The following is a 16,889-nucleotide window of genomic DNA, read 5'->3' on the forward strand; positions in this document are numbered from 1 at the left end:
CCTGGCTAATTTTTTTGTATTTTTGTAGAGATGGGGTTTCACCATGTTGGCCAAGCTGGTCTTGAACTCCGGACCTCAAGTGACCCACCTGCCTCGGCCTCCCAAAGTGCTGGGATAGCAGGCCTGAGCCACTGTGCCTGGCCTCACCTAATGGTTTCTTAGCAAACTTCAGTAGAATGTTTAGAACGCGGCCCTGATAAACTTGAGTGCTGGTAGGAGGTGCTACCTCGCTCAATCTGTGAGCAACCAGCCCTGTGCCCTGGATGCTTGGTGGGTGGAGAGAAAGACAGTGTTATGTGGGCAAGCCTCCAACTCACCAGTTGCAGTAGAGCATCTGGCTCTGTCTGCTGCTATAGCCCTGTGAGTCAGCCAGACGTGTGGTCCCCAAGCCAGCTTCCCACCTAGCACCCTTGTTCTGCTACAGCTCCCCCACCTGCCCTCCTGCATTGCCTAGGATCCCACGCCCCGCTTTCAGTCTGCTCTGGGACATCTGTCTTCTTCTTTGCAGGGGACTAAGTATACGACTTAATGAATCCTAAAAGGAAAAAAAGATGTCAGGAAAAAAAAGTGCACACAAGAAATGTTGCAACATCTCATCCTTAGCAACTTTGTTTGGTTAGTACTGCATAACTCACAGCAGATTCCAAGGCACCTGCCTTGAACATTGCTACATGCTCTAGGCATTATCAGGAACGCAGCCAGGGCGCCTGCAAAGTTGTCTCCAGTTTCTGGGTAAGAGGACCATCATCCATATTGTCTGTGGCTTTGTGTCTGAGTTGGGCTACTGAGCCTGTGACTTCAGACCCCTTGTCTGCCTGATGGATACATTCTGTATAATACGTTACCATCACAATTTCATGAATGTAACTAATGAAGATCTAGCCCTTCCATGCCTCCTGCTGAACTATGTCACCTGTGATAATAAAACCTCTACACACAGCATTTTATACAAAGCAAGTCAAACAGCAATGATAGTGGCAAGTGATGTATTTGGCTTAAAGAAGCTTGTGTTACTGAAGTTAACGCAGAAGTCTGGCCTCCGTTTGTGGGATTATTAAATATATATCCTACGGGATCAGAGTCATCTATTAGAAACAGTGATAGCCCTGGGTATAAATAAACATTTCTTTAGAGTTTGGCGTCGGTTTTTCAATGTCCATCCTCAAATCAGACAGTCTGTTTGAGGGGTCAGTTTTCAGGGTGCGTCTGCACCGAGCGGCTTGAGGCAGCAATGACCCCTGGGCTGCAGTTCGGTCGCAGGCGCTGGTGGCGGGCAGTCCGGGTTGGAGGGTGGAGATGGGCCAAGGTCACAGATGCTGCAGGGCTTCCTGTCCTTGCTCTGTGTAACCGTCATCGCGGTGGGTGTTTGCCCACTGTCCAAAGGACTCCTGGATGTGCACGTTTCTCTGCGTGTTGGCCAGGCGCTTCTTATCTCGGGAGAAGAAGCTAAACCTTTGGAAGGGAAAGCAAACACAGAAATGAGAGCTGACCCTTTGCTGTGCACGTCACGTTTTTTGCAGTGCCGGAGACATATAGCAGCAAACTTAGAAGGGAGCAAATCAATTCAAGGTGTGAAAGACAAAGTTGGGGGTGCAGGTCAAAGTTATTCCAAGAAAGCAGCAGGGTATTCTGCGTGTCATTTGGACACGGTACGTTGGAGGTCACGCGGTATGGGCAAGGCATGCATGCTGATGTGATGTGTGAGGTGTCTTCCACGTTAGCCGCTATGGAGGATTTATCCCGTTACCAGTGGAAATCAAAAGCTGCTGAAACAAATCTTGGGTTTCTTTAATTACCCTAATGACGCAGAGAAAGGAATACTTGAAAACCGTGTGGAATATAAGAGGATTCTGTTGTAAACGGATGAGTATTTCTAATTTAAATAGTTCTGTATTTGTTTAATGTCAGTCAGGAAACTGTGGCCCAGATTTCATGGACATTACTGCTTAGATGAGGCTAAAGGAAGTACTTAAGAAAAATGAACAATAAAAAATATACTATGGGCTGAGCGCGATGGGTCACGCCTGTAACCCCAGCACTTTGGGAGGTCGAAGCAGGCAGATCACTTGAGGTCAGGAGTTCGAGACCAGCCTGGCCAACGTGGTGAAACCCCGTCTCTACTAAAAATACGAAAATTATCCAGGTGTGGTGGCACACGCCTGTAATCCCAGCTACTTGGGAGGCTGAGGCAGGAGAATCGCTTGAATCTGGGAGGCGGAGGTTCCAGTGAGCCGAGATCACGCCACTGCACTCCAGCCTGGGCAAGAGAACGAGACTCTGTCTAAAAAAATAAAATAAGTATATATATATAAGTAAAACATGGTACGCATGGTTCTCTGATATAAAATTAGGGAAACATCCATTTGCACTTTCAAAAATAGATCTAATGGTGAAAGCCTTTAGGCCGTATCACTGTAACCAGCTACACAGCCACAGTGAGTCTGGCCTCAGACTTTAACTGAGGTAGACAGAGGTCTTTTTAAAACAGCTGTGACTGTTGCATATTGATCAGAGAGAGCCATCAGGAACTTTCAGATGCCTGAAAGATAAAGGCAGAAGTCACAAGCATACTTGAGTTTGTTACCATAGAAAAAAGAAAGAAAAAAAAAGTCACAAGCAAAAAGCCTGCAAGGTAGTCCATTTATTTTTATTTTTATTTTTTATTTTTGAGATGGGGTTTCGCTCTTGTTGCCCAGGCTGGAGTGCAATGGCTCACTGCAACCTCCGCCTCCCCGGTTCAAGTGATTCTTCTGCCTCAGCATCCTGAGTATCTGGGATTACAGGCACCCGCCACCACACCTAGCTAAGTTTTTGTATTTTTAGTAGAGATGGGGTTTCACCATGCTGACCAAGGTGGTCTCAAACTCCTGACCTCAGGTGATCCACCTGCCTTGGCCTCCCAAAGTGCTGGGATTACAGGCGTGAGCCACTGTGCCTGGCCAAAGTAGTCCCTTTAAAACAAGGTCTGCTTTGAGGTCATGTAAACAAACTAGGACCCTGGTCAGTGAACCTGAAATTGGCCTACCTTGAGGAATTCCCAAAAGCTCTTCCTGAAACTGTCCTTTGATACTACCAGGCTCTATTAAGATTCCTTCTGTTGTCACCAAGTTCTACTCTTTTTTTTTGAGACGGAGTCTCGCTCTGTCGTCCAGGCTGCAGTGCAGTGGCTTGATCTCAGTTCACTGCAACCATTGCCTCCCAGGTTCAAGCGATTCTCCTGCCACAGCCTCCCAAGCAGCTGGGATTACCGGTGCATGCCACTGCGCCCAGCTAATTTTTTTGTATTTTTAGTAGAGACAGGGCTTCACCATGTTGGTCAGGCTGGTGTCAACCTTCTGACTTCAAATGATCCACTTGCCTTGGCCTCCCAAAGTGCTGGGATTACAGGCATGAGCTGCCGAGCCCGGCCATCACCAACACCTGGGATCACAGGCGTTAGCCACTATGTGAATTATGGCTCTGAACTTGGTAAGAGATATCATATAATAGCATGTTATGTTTCCTGGGAGGCAAGAATAGGAACAAAGCCACTGCGAAATCAAAGCTTTGGATAAACTATTTTTGGTTCCCTCTGTTTGCTGGTTGCTAGTGTTGCAGCCTCCAGAGTTTAGTTTTAATCACATCTGGGTGAAAATGATTTCACTCTTCTGTGGTTACTGGATCCTACAATCACTTTCTACCAGGAATAAACTGATCTTTCATTGCAGAGCCACGGCAAGCCAAGTTTATCTGATGAAACTCTCCCTAGCGACTAAGATGCCTTTTCTCTGTGACAGGTAAGTGTGCTGGTGAATGAAGGCACAATTCTCACACTGGGTTATTTGTGAGCTCCTTCCATAGGGTAATCCAGGCAATTAGCTGGCGAAAAATACAGCAGCAACACCTCACAGTTACGCTTCACCTCTCTCTGACTCAGGTAAACAGGAAGGCCACTTAGCACTTCTGACACAGACAGAATCAAAACACTGGTCCCCTCCTCTGCCTTTCTTTTTAAAACAAGATCAAATGGCTGACTTGAAGATGGCTTGGAAAACAAAGCAGTTTAGAAAGCTACAGGGTGAACATCAAAAACATAGGGTTAGTGTCACTCGGGGACCGCAGTGGGCGTTGATTACTGACCCGTCACTTAAAGGACCTTCTTTACTGGATCATGGGCAAGGTGGTTTTAAAACAGAAACAGAAGAGACAAAAAGAATTATCGGTGACAGAGCCGAGAATTCTGAGGCTTCGCTCGAGTAGACCGAGCGCAGCCAGTGGCACAGCTGAAATCACACTCAACATCCACGTCAAATGGAGCACACAGGTGGCGGCCATGCAGCTTAAGTGGCCAGGGGGAGACAGGTCAGCCCCAGCAGTAGCCGAAGCAGACATTCCAAGGGAGCAGCTCAAACAAAACCCAAAACACACACAGTGCCTACAAGGGAAACAAGTCGTCGGACAGGCTGCAGTGTGGGGTCATCTATTATCAGTCCCGCTGCTACCATGGGCATTATGGCTGTAAAGATCCTGGTTAGAGAAGTACAGATAGACACAGAGAAGATAAAAAGGGGAGGCATGAAAAAGAAACAAACTCCACAGACACCAGTGGAAGGGTTTGATTAGGGTCTAAGTTAGCGGTTGAATTGTGTCACCTGCCTCTAAATTCACTTAAAATTTTTTTTTTTTTTTTTTTTTTTGAGACGGAGTCTCACTGTCTCGTCCAGGCTGGAGTGCGGTGGCGCAATCTCAGCTTACTGCAACCTCCTCCTCCCGGGTTCAAGCGATTCTCCTGCCTTAGCCTCCTGAGTGGCTAGGGATTATAGGCGTTTGCCACCACGCCTGGCTAATTTTTGTATTTTTAGTAGAGACAGGGTTTCACCATGTTGGCCAGGCTGGTCTTGAACTCTTGACCTCAGGTCATCTGCCCGTCTCAGCCTCCCAAAGTGCTGGGATTACAGGTGTGAGCCACTGCACCTGGCTATTTGTAAAAAAAATTTTTGAGGCCAGGTGCGGTGGCTCATGCCAGTAATCCCAGCACTTTGGGAGGCCAAGGGGGGCAGATCACCTGAGGTCGGGAGTGCAAGACCAGCCAGATCAACATGGAGAAACCCTGTCTCTACTAAAAATACAAAATTAGCCGGGCGTGGTGGCGCATGCCTGTAATCCCTGCTACTAGGGAGGCTGAGGCAGAAGAATCGCCTGAACCTGGGAGGTGGAGGTTGCGGTGAGCCGAGATCGCGCCATTGCACTCCAGCCTGGGCAACAAGAGCAAAACTCCATCTCAAGAAAAAAAAGAAAAAAAGAAATAGGGTCCTTACAAATGTAACTAGTTAAGATGATGTTATGCTGGAGTAGGGTGGGTTCTAATCCAATATGACTGCTATCCTTATAAAAGGGGGACATCTGGACAGAGATAGCATGTGAGGAAGGTGGAAGTGGATATTGAGGTGAGGCTTCTGCAGGCCAAGGACTGCCAAAGACCCCCAGCAGCCACCAGAAATGGAGAGAGGTGTGGGGCAGATTCTCCCTTACAGTCCGAAGAAGGAGCTGACCCTGCTGATGCCTTTATCGTGGCCTTCTGGCCTCCGGAAGTGGGAGACAATACCTGACTGTTATTGAAGCCCCTGAGTCTACAGTATTTTGTTACAGCAGTTCTAGAAACTGATGCAGTATATGACAGCCAGCGAGGGATGACAGAGTGGCTCCCCAGGGCTAAAATGTAGGGCTGTGTGTGGGGAACGAAGAAGGCAAAATACGCTGTGGGAGGTGGTGGTGATGCCCTGGCAAGGGGGCCTTTCAGTGTCCTCCCCAACTGCGATGAGCTGCAGGCGCCATGACCCTAAGCGCCAGGCGAGAACCAGGAGAGACTGAAGCAGAGGGGCCAGGCAGGACGAGGGCTGAGGCAGAGCCTGCAGAATCATCAGATATTCTGGTCTAAGCCCACGGTAAGTAAATGCTCATCTGTTTCTCAGCTGGGCAGAGGAAATGAAGATGAAACTCCAACCATGCCACTACAGCTTATTTTGAAAAGCTATAATTTTTTTAAAAAGTTGGTTGGATAAAGATAAAATAATTGTCTCAAATGAGGTTTGGCGATGTTCCAGGTATTTGGATTACCTTTGATGTGCTTCACAGAGTAGCTAGGAGTTAGGAGTTGGTATCTTTTCTTTCTTTCTTTCTTTCTTTTTTTTTTTTTTTTTTTGAGACAGTCTCGCTTTGCCACCCAGGCTGCAGTGTAGTGGCACAATCTCTGCTCACTGCAACCTCCACCTCCTGGGTTCAAGTGATTCTCCTGCCTCAGCCTCCCCAGTAGCTGGGACTACAGGCGTGCACCACCCTGCTGGGCTAATTTTTGTATTTTTAGTAGAGACGGGGTTTCCCTGTGTTGGCCAGGTTGGTCTTGAACTCCTGGCATCAAGTGATCCACCCGCCTTGGCCTCCCAAAGTGCTGGAGTGAACCACCACGCCTGGCCAGGAGTTGGTGTCTTTGCAGAACCTCCTGGATGGTTTCTCACGATGACATGGAGAAGATGAGATGCCTTCTGCTAAGTGAATGGGCCCCAGAGGCCAGACTACCGGACACAGTTAGCTTTCTAGGGGCTCCAAGCAACACCATTTTGTACCCACCTTTGCCAGGACACCCAAAGAGGGTGCCCACAAAGATACAGTCATTGTGTGGGAAGTGGCCTCAAACACAGGGGGGACATTTTGCCTCAAGAGATGTTTACCACCGGGAATGCTGGACTTCATTTAGGGCCTTTTCAGGGGGTGACCGATGCTCGGGGGCCTGGGACACCTGGAGTGTTCTGACTGAGTTACTCCATCTGTATGTCTTTTTTTTTTTTTTTTTTTCAGAGACAGGTCTCGCTTTGCTGCTCAGCTGGAGTGCAGTGGCGCAATCTGGGCCCACTGCAGCCGCGACCTCCTGGGCTCAAGTGATCTTCCTGCCTCAGCTTCCCTAGTAGCTGGGACTACAAGCGTGTGCCACCATGCCCGGCCAATTAAAAAAAATTTTTTTTCCTCGAGATAGGGTCTTGCTATGTTGCCCAGGCTCATCTCAAACTCCTGGCCTCAAGCGATCCCCCCACCTCGGCCTCCCAAAGTGTTGGGATTACAGGCATGAACCACCGCGCCTGGCCCTGTCTGTGTCTTGCTGTGCTCACTGAGCAGATGGCCCTTTCCCTTACTATTCCAGGGGCTGCCCTGCAGAAGCCATCTCCTCTAGAGGTACAGCCATTTCCATAAAAAGATTGACTTGTTTTGGCCCGAAGTTTGTCTTGAATACCCTGTAGCTGGTTTTAACTCCCCGCTCCCCGCCAAATATTTCTGGAAGACTCAAACCAAATGAAGTTCTACCAGTGGCATTTCAGGCAGTGTAATGGGCGGCTGTGAAGAAGCTATTCCTGGGCTGGAGCGAGGGGGGTGGTGGGTGGGAGGACAGGGATAGAATGCACTGTCATTGCTACCCCTGGACACCTGGGTGGCCACCCACTCCAAAGCCAACCTTTCCAGTCCTCGAGGCCAGTTCTCATCCCTTGCTTCCCCGGTCCCCCCTCTATACCCACCTGTCTTCTTATCTCCTGATCAGCCCCTAGCCCCCGCCCTGCAAAAGGCAACTGTGTGTGCGTCCATGGGACCATGACTGAGAGACAGGGACCACGCAAAAGGGGGCACTGGTGCCTGGTGTTCACTGGGGACGAGGCTGAAGTCACTCCAGCACTCCCTCGTGACCTTCCTGGGCAGTGCCAGCCTGGCCTCTCTGGACAGCAGCTGCTCAATCACAAACTATTCTTGGAACATCTTCCGGGCACACTGTTTTGACTGGCAGCAAAACAGTTCCCTTGTCCGGTTCAGTCTAGAAATGTGAAGTCTGACGCCTGTGACTCATGGTGCACTGTGCAGACAAGGGGCCACCACCAGAGACTCGGGGAGGGGAGCGGGAAAATGGTGGCGGGGGTGGGAGCAGAAAAGGAATGGGTTCAAATCTGAAGACAGCCTTCCCAGCAGTTTGATCTAAATGTCAGTGGGCTTCTCTGGGCCTCAGTTCCCTCATCTGAGAAATGGGGATAATTACCCCAGCTCTGGGTCCCTGACAGGAGGGAAGATACTTTAGTTCAAGTGCTCTAAGCTGCCAAAGCCCCTGAACCCTCCTTGGCGGCTGTGAATTGCTGCAGGAGGAGGGGTGGGAAAAACCAGTTAACAGTGTGAAGCAGAGCTGAAGAGCCGCCCTGAGCAGACCGCATGGCTAATACTCCCTGGAGGAAGGACGGAAGAGACCCAGCAGACCAGGTAGGTGCAGGAGGAATGAAGGATGGAAGGACGCTCAGAACCGCCTCAGAAACTGTCATTCCCTGCGCCAGCCCAGGGAAGATCTGTCCCTGCCCAGGCCCCTCCCAGCCTCTGGGCTCACAGGCTGCACTGGTACAGCTTCCAACCAGCAGTAGAGGTGGACAAAGGCGACCAGTGTCCTGCCTGCACTGGTCAAAAGCCCTTTGTGCCAGTTTGCTCTCCCAGTTATCCCCCAGCAAGTGGGGCTGCCACGGGACTGGTCACCCGCACCCTGTGGCTGGGAGGTTCTGGTCTCGCTCTCTCGTCTTTCTCTGAGTCTGTCCCTGCCAGGCTCAGAGACCCACACTTTCCTGAGCAACCAGAAGCCAACCTAAGTGGGGAAGAGCTCTGAAAACAGGGCCCCAGGGTCCTTTCTGGAACAATCTGGAAAAGAAGGACAGACACCACAGCCTATTCAGGTGTGGGCAGAAGAACTAGTAGAAAGATTCGTTGGCTAATTCTGATAACTTTCCTCTGGATTTCACCCAATACGAAATTTGCAAAGCCAACTTAATTGTCTGTTTAGAGAAAGGGGCCCAGAGTAGAAAATTACAGTTAGAAAAACTCGGCTCTGGAAGGAATTTTTAGAATTACATATGACCGTGGGTGCTGGAGGCTCTGAATGCAGTACATTGGAAGTGAAAGTGAAGGTGCTAGAAAGGCTGATTCTTTTTTTTTTTTTTTTTAAATGGGGTATCGCTCTGATGTCCAGGCTCGAATGCAGTGGTGTGATCTCGGCTCACTGCAACCTCCGCCTCTGGAGTTCAAGCAATTTTCCTGCCTCAGTCTCCTGAGTAGCTGGGATTACAGGTGCCCACCACCACACCTGGCTAATTTTTTTGTATTTTTAGTAGAGATGGGGTTTCACCATGTAGGCCACACTGGTCTCGAACTCCTGACCTTGTGATCCACCCGCCTCAGCCTCCCAAAGTGCTGGGATTACAGGTTGAGCCACCGTGCCCGGCCTGAAAGGCTAATTCTTAACGACCTGGGAACAAATGGCTGAAGGATGCAGAACACAAGTCTCTTGATCTCCCCCTCCCTCAGCCCATGCAGAGACTATCTGGGCTCATGAAGCTTCTTGCAGTTTCTCCAGGCCTGAAACTCAAAAGCTGTAGCTATCAAAGCATACAAGATAGATTCTGCTCATCCTCACATAGGAGTGGGGCTGGCGAGTGAGTTGGAGTTTAAGCAAAGCCAGTCCCATTTCCTACCAAGCACTGGATGAGAAACCTTTCCTGGGCACTAAGTACTGCAGAGAATCAAGACTGAAGGGCTTCCTCCTCCCAACGTGAGGCTACCGTGGGCACCCCGTATTTCTGTCTATCTAGCACTCTGATATTGCTTGGGGACCCATCCCTTCCCCTACTTTCAGGCCACTTGAACTGGATGGAGGTAAAAGTGCTCTGAGCGTCAAGGGTGAGGAGTCACAGACCCGGACGATCAATGTGCTGTCCTGTGATTGGGTTAGGGATAGTCATGTGACCCAGCTGGAGCCAATGGGACTCATTTCTGTGACTGATGGAAATCTTGGGAACAGAGAATCTGCACTGGAGTTTCAGACAGAAGAAAATGAAACCTGGGCCGGGCGCGGTGGCTCACGCCTGTAATCCCAGCACTTTGGGAGGCCGAGGCGGGTGGATCACCTGAGGTCAGGAGTTAGAGACCAGCCTGGCCAACATGGTGAAACTCCGTCTCTACTAAAATTACAAAACTTAGCCAGGTGTAGAGGCAGATGCCTCTAATCCCAGCTACTCGGGAGGCTGAGACAGGAGAGAACTGCTTGAACCCGGGAGGTGGAGGCTGCAGTGAGCTGAGATTGTGCCACTGCACTCCAGCCTCGGCAATGGAGTGAGACTCCGTCTCAAAAAAAAAAAAAAAAAAAAAAAGAAAGAAAATGAAACCTGAGCCAAGGGCTGCCATGCTGCCATCCTCAGGCTGGACTGGACACCCAAGAATGGAGCCCACAGAGGAAAACCAAGCCAGGGGTGGAGGAAACAAGGCCTGGATCCAGCTGAGCCCCACGCTGTGGCAAGTTGGAACTTTTAGTTCCTTAGCCAAATTTGTTTTCTTTTTTTTTTTTTTTTGAGGCGGAGTTTCACTCTTGTTGCCCAAACTGGAGTGCAATGGCACGATCTTGGCTCACTGCAACCTCTGTCTCCCAGGTTCAAGCGATTCTCCTGCCTCAGCCTCCCAAGTAGCTGGGATTACAGGTGTGTGCCACCACGCCCGGCTAATTTTTGTATTTTTAGTGGAGATGGGGTTTCTCCATATTGGTCAGGCTGGTCTCAAACTCCCGACCTCAGCTGATCCACTCGCCTCGGCCTCCCAAAGTGCTGGGATTACAAGCCTGAGCCACCGAGCCCAGCCCCCAATTTTTTTGTTTTCTTTTTTCTTTTTTGAGATGGAGTCTTGCTCTGTCGCTCAGAGGCTGGAGTACAATGGCACAATCTCAGCTCACTGCAACCTCCGCCTCCTGGGTTCAAGCAATTTTCCTGCCTCAGCCTCCTGAGTAGCTGGGACTACAGGCATGTGACCACCACGCCCAGCTAATTTTTGTAGTTTTAGTAGAAATGAGGTTTCACCATGTTGGCCAGGTTGGTCTTGAACTCCTGACCTCATGATCCACCCACCTAGACCTCCCAAAGTGCTGGGATTACAGGCGTGAGCCACTGCGCCTGGCCTCCAAATTCGTTTTCTTAGGTTACTTTGAGTTGAGTTTCAATTGCAAATGGAAGTTTACTACTGAATCCATGATCTAAATGGTGTTGGGATCTAGAGGAAGCTTTTCTGGTGCCATGCTTCTTCCCTAGGAAATGTTTATCTCTAACCAGAACTGGGGCCACACTCCCTCCCCAGTGCATCAGGGACCTGGGGCCAAACTCCTAAGCAGCCTGAATGAAGCTGGAAGGGAGTCGTGCACCAGCCTGTACTCTCTAGCAACATCCGGCTAATTTTAAATTTTTTTGTAGAGACAGAGTCTCACTACGTGGCCCAGGTTGGTCTCAAACTCCTGGCCTCAAGTGATCCTTCTGCCTTGGCCTTTCAGAGTGCTGGGATTACAGATGTGAGCTGCCATGCCCAGCAAAGGGCATCATTTTCTTTCTTTCTTTTTTATCCCTCTCTCTCTCTCTCTTTTTTTTTTTTTTCGAGACAGGGTTTCGCTCTGTCACCCTAGCTGGAGTGCAGTGGTACAATCTTGGCTCACTGAAGCCTCAACCTCCTGGGCTCAAACAATCCTCCCACTTCAGCCTCCCGAGTAGCTGGGACCATACCCAGCTAATTTTTGTATTTTTTGTAGAGAGGTGGTTTCACCATGTTGCCCAGGTTGGTCTTGAACTCCTGAGCTCAAGTGATCCTCCCACCTCTGCCTCCCAAAATGCTGAGATTACAGGTGTGAGCTACCGCACCCAGCCCCAAGGGCACCATTTTCTAAGAGGAGAGGGCCCAGCAGTGACAAACCTGCACGGTTCTGCATTGTCTACTCACAGGGCAAGAACTAACCAAGAATTTCCAAACATAACTGGATTTTAAAGGTTGGGGTATATGGGTAACACTCCACTTCCTCTCCCTACACAATCCGTCTGGCTTTCCAACCCACACGCCCTGTTTTCACAAAGTTTCTTGTGGGTTTTGGAGGAAAGAACTGAAACCTCTTCTGTACTAAGCCTTGGATAGAACTGGAAGGCAGGCCCAGAGCCTGGAAGACCGTCTCAGGGGAGAGAATGCAGCTCCAACACTGCAAGCACAAGGCTGTCTTGCAGAGAGCTCACAGTGTGGGCTCTGGGGCCAGGCTACCTGGGTTTGAGCCCTGGTTCTGCCTCTTATTAGCTGAATGACCCTAGGCAGGTGCCTCTGTTTCCTTAACTATAAAATGGGAATGATGATGCTTCCACCCCACAACACCATGCTGAGGACTCAATGAGATATTCTGTGGGAACAGGACCCAGCACGTGTTAGCTTCTTAGTAGATACTGTCTAACAAAACCAGAGGTGTTAACCCTTTATCTGAAGAGTCTTAGGGGTCCATGAACCTCCTGAAATTGTTCACAAATTTTACAGATTTCTCTGGGGGAAATTTCAGGAGGTTTTATAACAACCTCAAAGGAATCTGTTGATGCCAAGAACCACTGAAGTAGCTTAAAGTCTAGTTGAGGGCAGGGACTAGGTCACTCTTTTTTGCGGGGTTCTCCTGCAGCAACCAAGGCCTGACTCTGCATGCGTTATGCAGTAACCGCTGCTTAATGGACAGAGGGCTACATGGATGAGTCATCAGAGAACTGCATAGATGGGGTGGACCCAGGGCCACCTGACATCTCAGAGCTGAAGTCTCAAGCTTCAGATGCACAACCCACCCCTACCTCGCTACCCTTATTTCCTGTCCTTAAAGGCCCAGAGATGCACCCCACCCCCATGAAACACACTGCAGCAAGCTCCTGAGTATCAGCCACTGGCCCAAGCCTCTCCCCTCTCGCCTCCCGCACTCCCCAAACCTCTCTGCCCAGAGACCCCCAGGAGGGACTCAGCATTCAGGAAGGGAGATGAACTCAAAGTCGGGGGCCAGGCCAGACGTCTCAGCAGGATGTGGTTAGTCATAAGCCTGGCCCTGGGAGCAGGTGCCAAGGAGGAAAAGTCAAAGGACACGTGAACCGCCAGGTCAGCCGAGCGCAGAAGCCGGCAGCGCATCACTTACAGTCGCTTGATGCCCGACTCCGGCTGGGGGGACGTCCTCGGGTGGGCGATGGGTGGGGGTTGGGATATTCGGTTTTCCTCTTCCATTTCTTCACTGGAAGGAGATGAGAGGCGTGAGATAAAAAAGTCAAAAGTTCCTTGAGAACTGGAACATTCCAGAAGAGAAGTGTCTGATGGTCTGAGAGGGTGCATGCTTTTTAGGGGACCCGCATCTGTATTTCCAGTTTATTCTGAAGAGTCCAGCCAAATAGAACCACTCCCCGTTTCCTGTCCTTACACAGGCTTCCCTGTCGCCACACCTCTGTGGTTTCTTCTACCCAGAATATACCCGTCACTCCTCAACATCTCCCATATCTAAATACTACCCTATCCTTTCAGGAAGGCCCAGTTCAAATGCTGCTTCCTCCAGGAGGCCTTCTGATTTCCACCCCATCCACAAACTCGAAGTGATCTCTCCCACTCTCCCATCTTTTTTTTTTTTTTTTTTTTTTGAGACAGGGTCTCATTCTGTTGCCCAGGCTCGAGTGCAGTGGCACAAACATACAGAGCTCACTGCAGCCTTGACCTTGGGCTGAAATGATCCTCCTGCTTCAGCCTCCCAAGTGGCTGGGACTACAGGGTGAGCCACCATACCTGGCTAATTTTTAAAAATTTTTGTGTAGAGATGGGGGTCCCACTACGTTGCCCAGGCTGGTTTCGAGTCCTGGGTTCAAGTGATCCGCCTGCCTCGGCCTCGCAAAGTGCTGGGATGACAGGCATGAGCCACCGCGCCCGGCCTCTCCCATCTTTGAACATCCAGTATACAGTCAGTAAACCTTTCAATAAAAATGTGTGGTATTATATTTTTTATGCATCTCTTATCTTCCCCACTGGAGCAGGAACCACCTCTGGTGCATGGGTCCTTCCTTCCAGCTTTCTATTCAACAGATATTTGTTGTGCACCTACTGTGTGCCAAGCTCCATTCTAAGTGCTGGGAACTTAGCCATGGACAAGATAAATAAGACTTCTGGTCTCATGTTGCTTGTGGTCTCGTGTGGAAACCTACAATAAAGCAAGCATGAGAGTGAACAGGATAATGTAGGAGGTGAAAAGGGCCACATAGACCATAACACCGGGGCCGGGTTTCATTCATTCATTCATTTAAAAAAAGAGATGAGGTCTCGCTTGGTTGCCCAGGCTAGTCTCGAATGCCTGGGATCAAGCAATCTTCCCGCCTCGGCCTCCCAAAATACTGGAATTAAAGGTGTGAGCTCTGGTGCCCGGCCTGGGCCCAAGAGTTTCAGAAAGGGGTTGTGAGCTTGTATGTAAGTTCTTTAGGCCAGAGAGGGTACCCAAAAAAACACTGATGAAATGCTTGTCTTCCAGGGGGTAAGAAGGTAACTGTACAGAAACTCTGGCTAACCTCAGTAAGGAGCCAGCTCGGGCCATCCAGCCCCAGGGACACTTGCCTCTTATAGTAAGCCAGCTCCTCCTGCAGCAAGAACACCTTGGACTTGAGCTCGTTCCTCTCGTGCAGCACATCCCGCAGCTCCTGCAGGGTGAACCGGGGGCGGTTGGGGTCCTTGAGATCCATGGCCACCTTCTCTGCGTCGGAGATGCTCTCCTCTCCAACCGGCTCCGTCTGGAGGAGGCAGAGATGCTGCTAATGAATTCTTGGCAGCCACTGCCAGCACCCACTCTCTATCCTGAAGGAGCCCAAATTCTCCCCCTCCCGGGGTGCCAACAGCCTGTGGAGGGTGCTATTTTCAGCACTCGCGGGCGGCCCTTGCTCACGTTCTGTACAGTTTCCCTCTGGAGGTGGAAGCCAGCAGCCACCTGTTCATTGTTCGCCTTCCCAATAGCCGAACCCACGGACCCCGCACCTCCCCACCCGACTTGGGGTTTCATTACAAACATGACAAGGCATCCAGGGAGGAGCTGTCACACCTCCCCTGCCCCCACCCTCATACATCTGCTGCTTCCCCCTTTCCAGGCCTCCTTTCATCTCCTTACTAAGACCATTGCTAATTTGGCCAGAGTGGCTGGAATCTCAGCCTACACACAATTCTCCATTCCTTTTTCATTTGACAGTAAGTCATATCCATTTTCCCTGTTGTTATGGGCCTTCTGGTTAGGTCCTCTCCTCCCCAGTGGCTTTGAGTATCTGGAGTTCAGTGGAAGCCCGGCGGGGGTGCACACTCGGCCATTTCTCTGTGATGCGGGTGACTGACAGATCCCAGCATCATGCTAAGTCACCTGCCCCAGGTCACACCCACACCCATCCTCTCACCTTCTTGCATAGCGAGGGAGCCTTTTTAGAAAAATGTGGTAAAATATACATCATCTAAAATTTACCATTTGAACCTTTTGAAAGTGAACAATTTGGAGGTGACATTTAGTAAACTCACATGTCACACAACCACCACCTCTGTCCAGTTCTAGAACATTTTCTTCACACCAAAAGGAAAACCCATACTTACTATTTTATTTTTTTCTGAGATGGAGTTTCACTGTCACCCAGGCTGGAGTGCAATGGCATGATCTCAGCTCACTGCAACCTCCACCCCTTGGGTTCAAGCAATTCTTGTGCCTCAGCCTCCCGAGTAGCTGGGATTACAGGTGTGCACTGCCACACCCGGCAATTTTTTTTTTTTTTTGAGACAGAATCTCTCTGTCACCCAGGCTGGAGTGCAGTGGCACGATCTCAGCTCACTGCAAACTCCACCACCTGGGTTCAAACCATCCTCCTGCCTCAGCCTCCTGAGTAGCTGGGATTACAGGCGCCTGCCATTATGCCTGGCTAATTTTTGTATTTTTAGTAGAGACAGGGTTTCACCATGTTGGCCAGACTGGTCTTGAACTACTGACCTCAAGTGATCCGCCCGCCTTTGCCTCCCAAAGTGCTGGGATTACAGGTGTGAGCCACCGCACCCGGCTGAAAACCTGTACTTATTAAGCAGTCACTCTCTACTTCCCTATCCTGAGCCCTTGGCAAATGGCAATGTAGTTTCTGTCTATGGACTGCCTACCATGGACATTTCCCAGAAACAGAATCATACATTAAGTGGCCTTTTGTGCCTGGCTCCTTTCACTTAGCACGGTGTTTCCAAGGTTCATCCACGTTGCAGCACACACCAGCACTTCACTCTTTTTTTTTTTGAGATGGCATCTCACTCTGTCACCCAGGCTGGAGTGCAATGGCACGATCTCAGCTCACTTCAACCTCTGCCTCCTGGGTTCAAGCGATTCTTCCGCCTCAGCCTCCCGAGTAGCTAGCTGGGAATACAGGCACCCGCCATCATGCCCGGGCTAAGTTTTGTATTTTTGTAGAGACGGGGTTTTACCATGTTGGTCAGGCTGGTCTTGAACTCCCGTCCTCAGGTGATCCACCCACCTCAGCCTCCCAAAGTGCTGGGATTACAGGGGTGGGCCACCCCGCCAGCTCACTTCACTCCTTTTGATGGCTGAGCCATATTCCACTGTACAGATGTACCACAGTGTGTTTATCCATTCTTCAGCTGATGGACATCAGAGTGGTTTCCACTCTTTGGCTAATGTGAATAGCAATGCTAAGAACTGTATTAGTGTGGACACTTGTTTTCAGTTCTTCTGGTTGTATACCTGGGAGTGGGATTGCTGGGTCATAGGCTAATTCTATGTTTAACTTGTTGAGGAGTTGTCAAACCGTTTCCCACGGCAGCTGCTCTATTTTACATTCCCACCAGCAATGCACAAGGGTTCCAATTTCTCTACATTCTTGCCAACAGTTATTTTCCTTTTTTTTCTTAATCACAAGGAAGCTTTTGCAAGTCAGCCAGTCAATCTACAGGTAGCCCACACTCTCAAAGGAATGGAGTGTCCCCAACACTCCTGAGCCACCAATGTCCCATGACCAACCAGGAGTAGACAG

General features: G+C 49.9%; 1 protein-coding gene across 10 annotated transcripts in view; it reads right to left on the minus strand.

Annotated features, from left to right (window-relative positions):
* Positions 1-593: 593 nt before the first annotated feature.
* The window catches only part of RILPL1 (Rab interacting lysosomal protein like 1), a 61,744-nt gene continuing 45,448 nt past the window's right edge, over positions 594-16,889 (minus strand). For 2 of the 10 annotated variants that reach the window (XM_016924548.3, XM_054663805.1), the window contains 3 exons: positions 14,449-14,621; positions 13,001-13,093; positions 594-1,452 (listed from right to left, as the gene is read on the minus strand). In XM_016924548.3, coding sequence (XP_016780037.2) covers positions 1,308-1,452; positions 13,001-13,093; positions 14,449-14,621 — 411 coding nt within the window. In that variant the 3' untranslated portion in view covers positions 594-1,307. Of the gene's footprint in view, positions 1,453-4,119; positions 4,144-4,418; positions 4,507-13,000; positions 13,094-13,632; positions 13,815-13,945; positions 14,042-14,448; positions 14,622-16,889 lie in introns of all 10 variants that reach the window. The other 8 variants (XM_063785238.1, XR_010147838.1, XM_016924543.3 and 5 more) reach the window with 8 other exon arrangements.

Source organism: Pan troglodytes, chromosome 10, assembly GCF_028858775.2.
Source record: "Pan troglodytes isolate AG18354 chromosome 10, NHGRI_mPanTro3-v2.0_pri, whole genome shotgun sequence".
NCBI lineage: Eukaryota > Metazoa > Chordata > Mammalia > Primates > Hominidae > Pan > Pan troglodytes.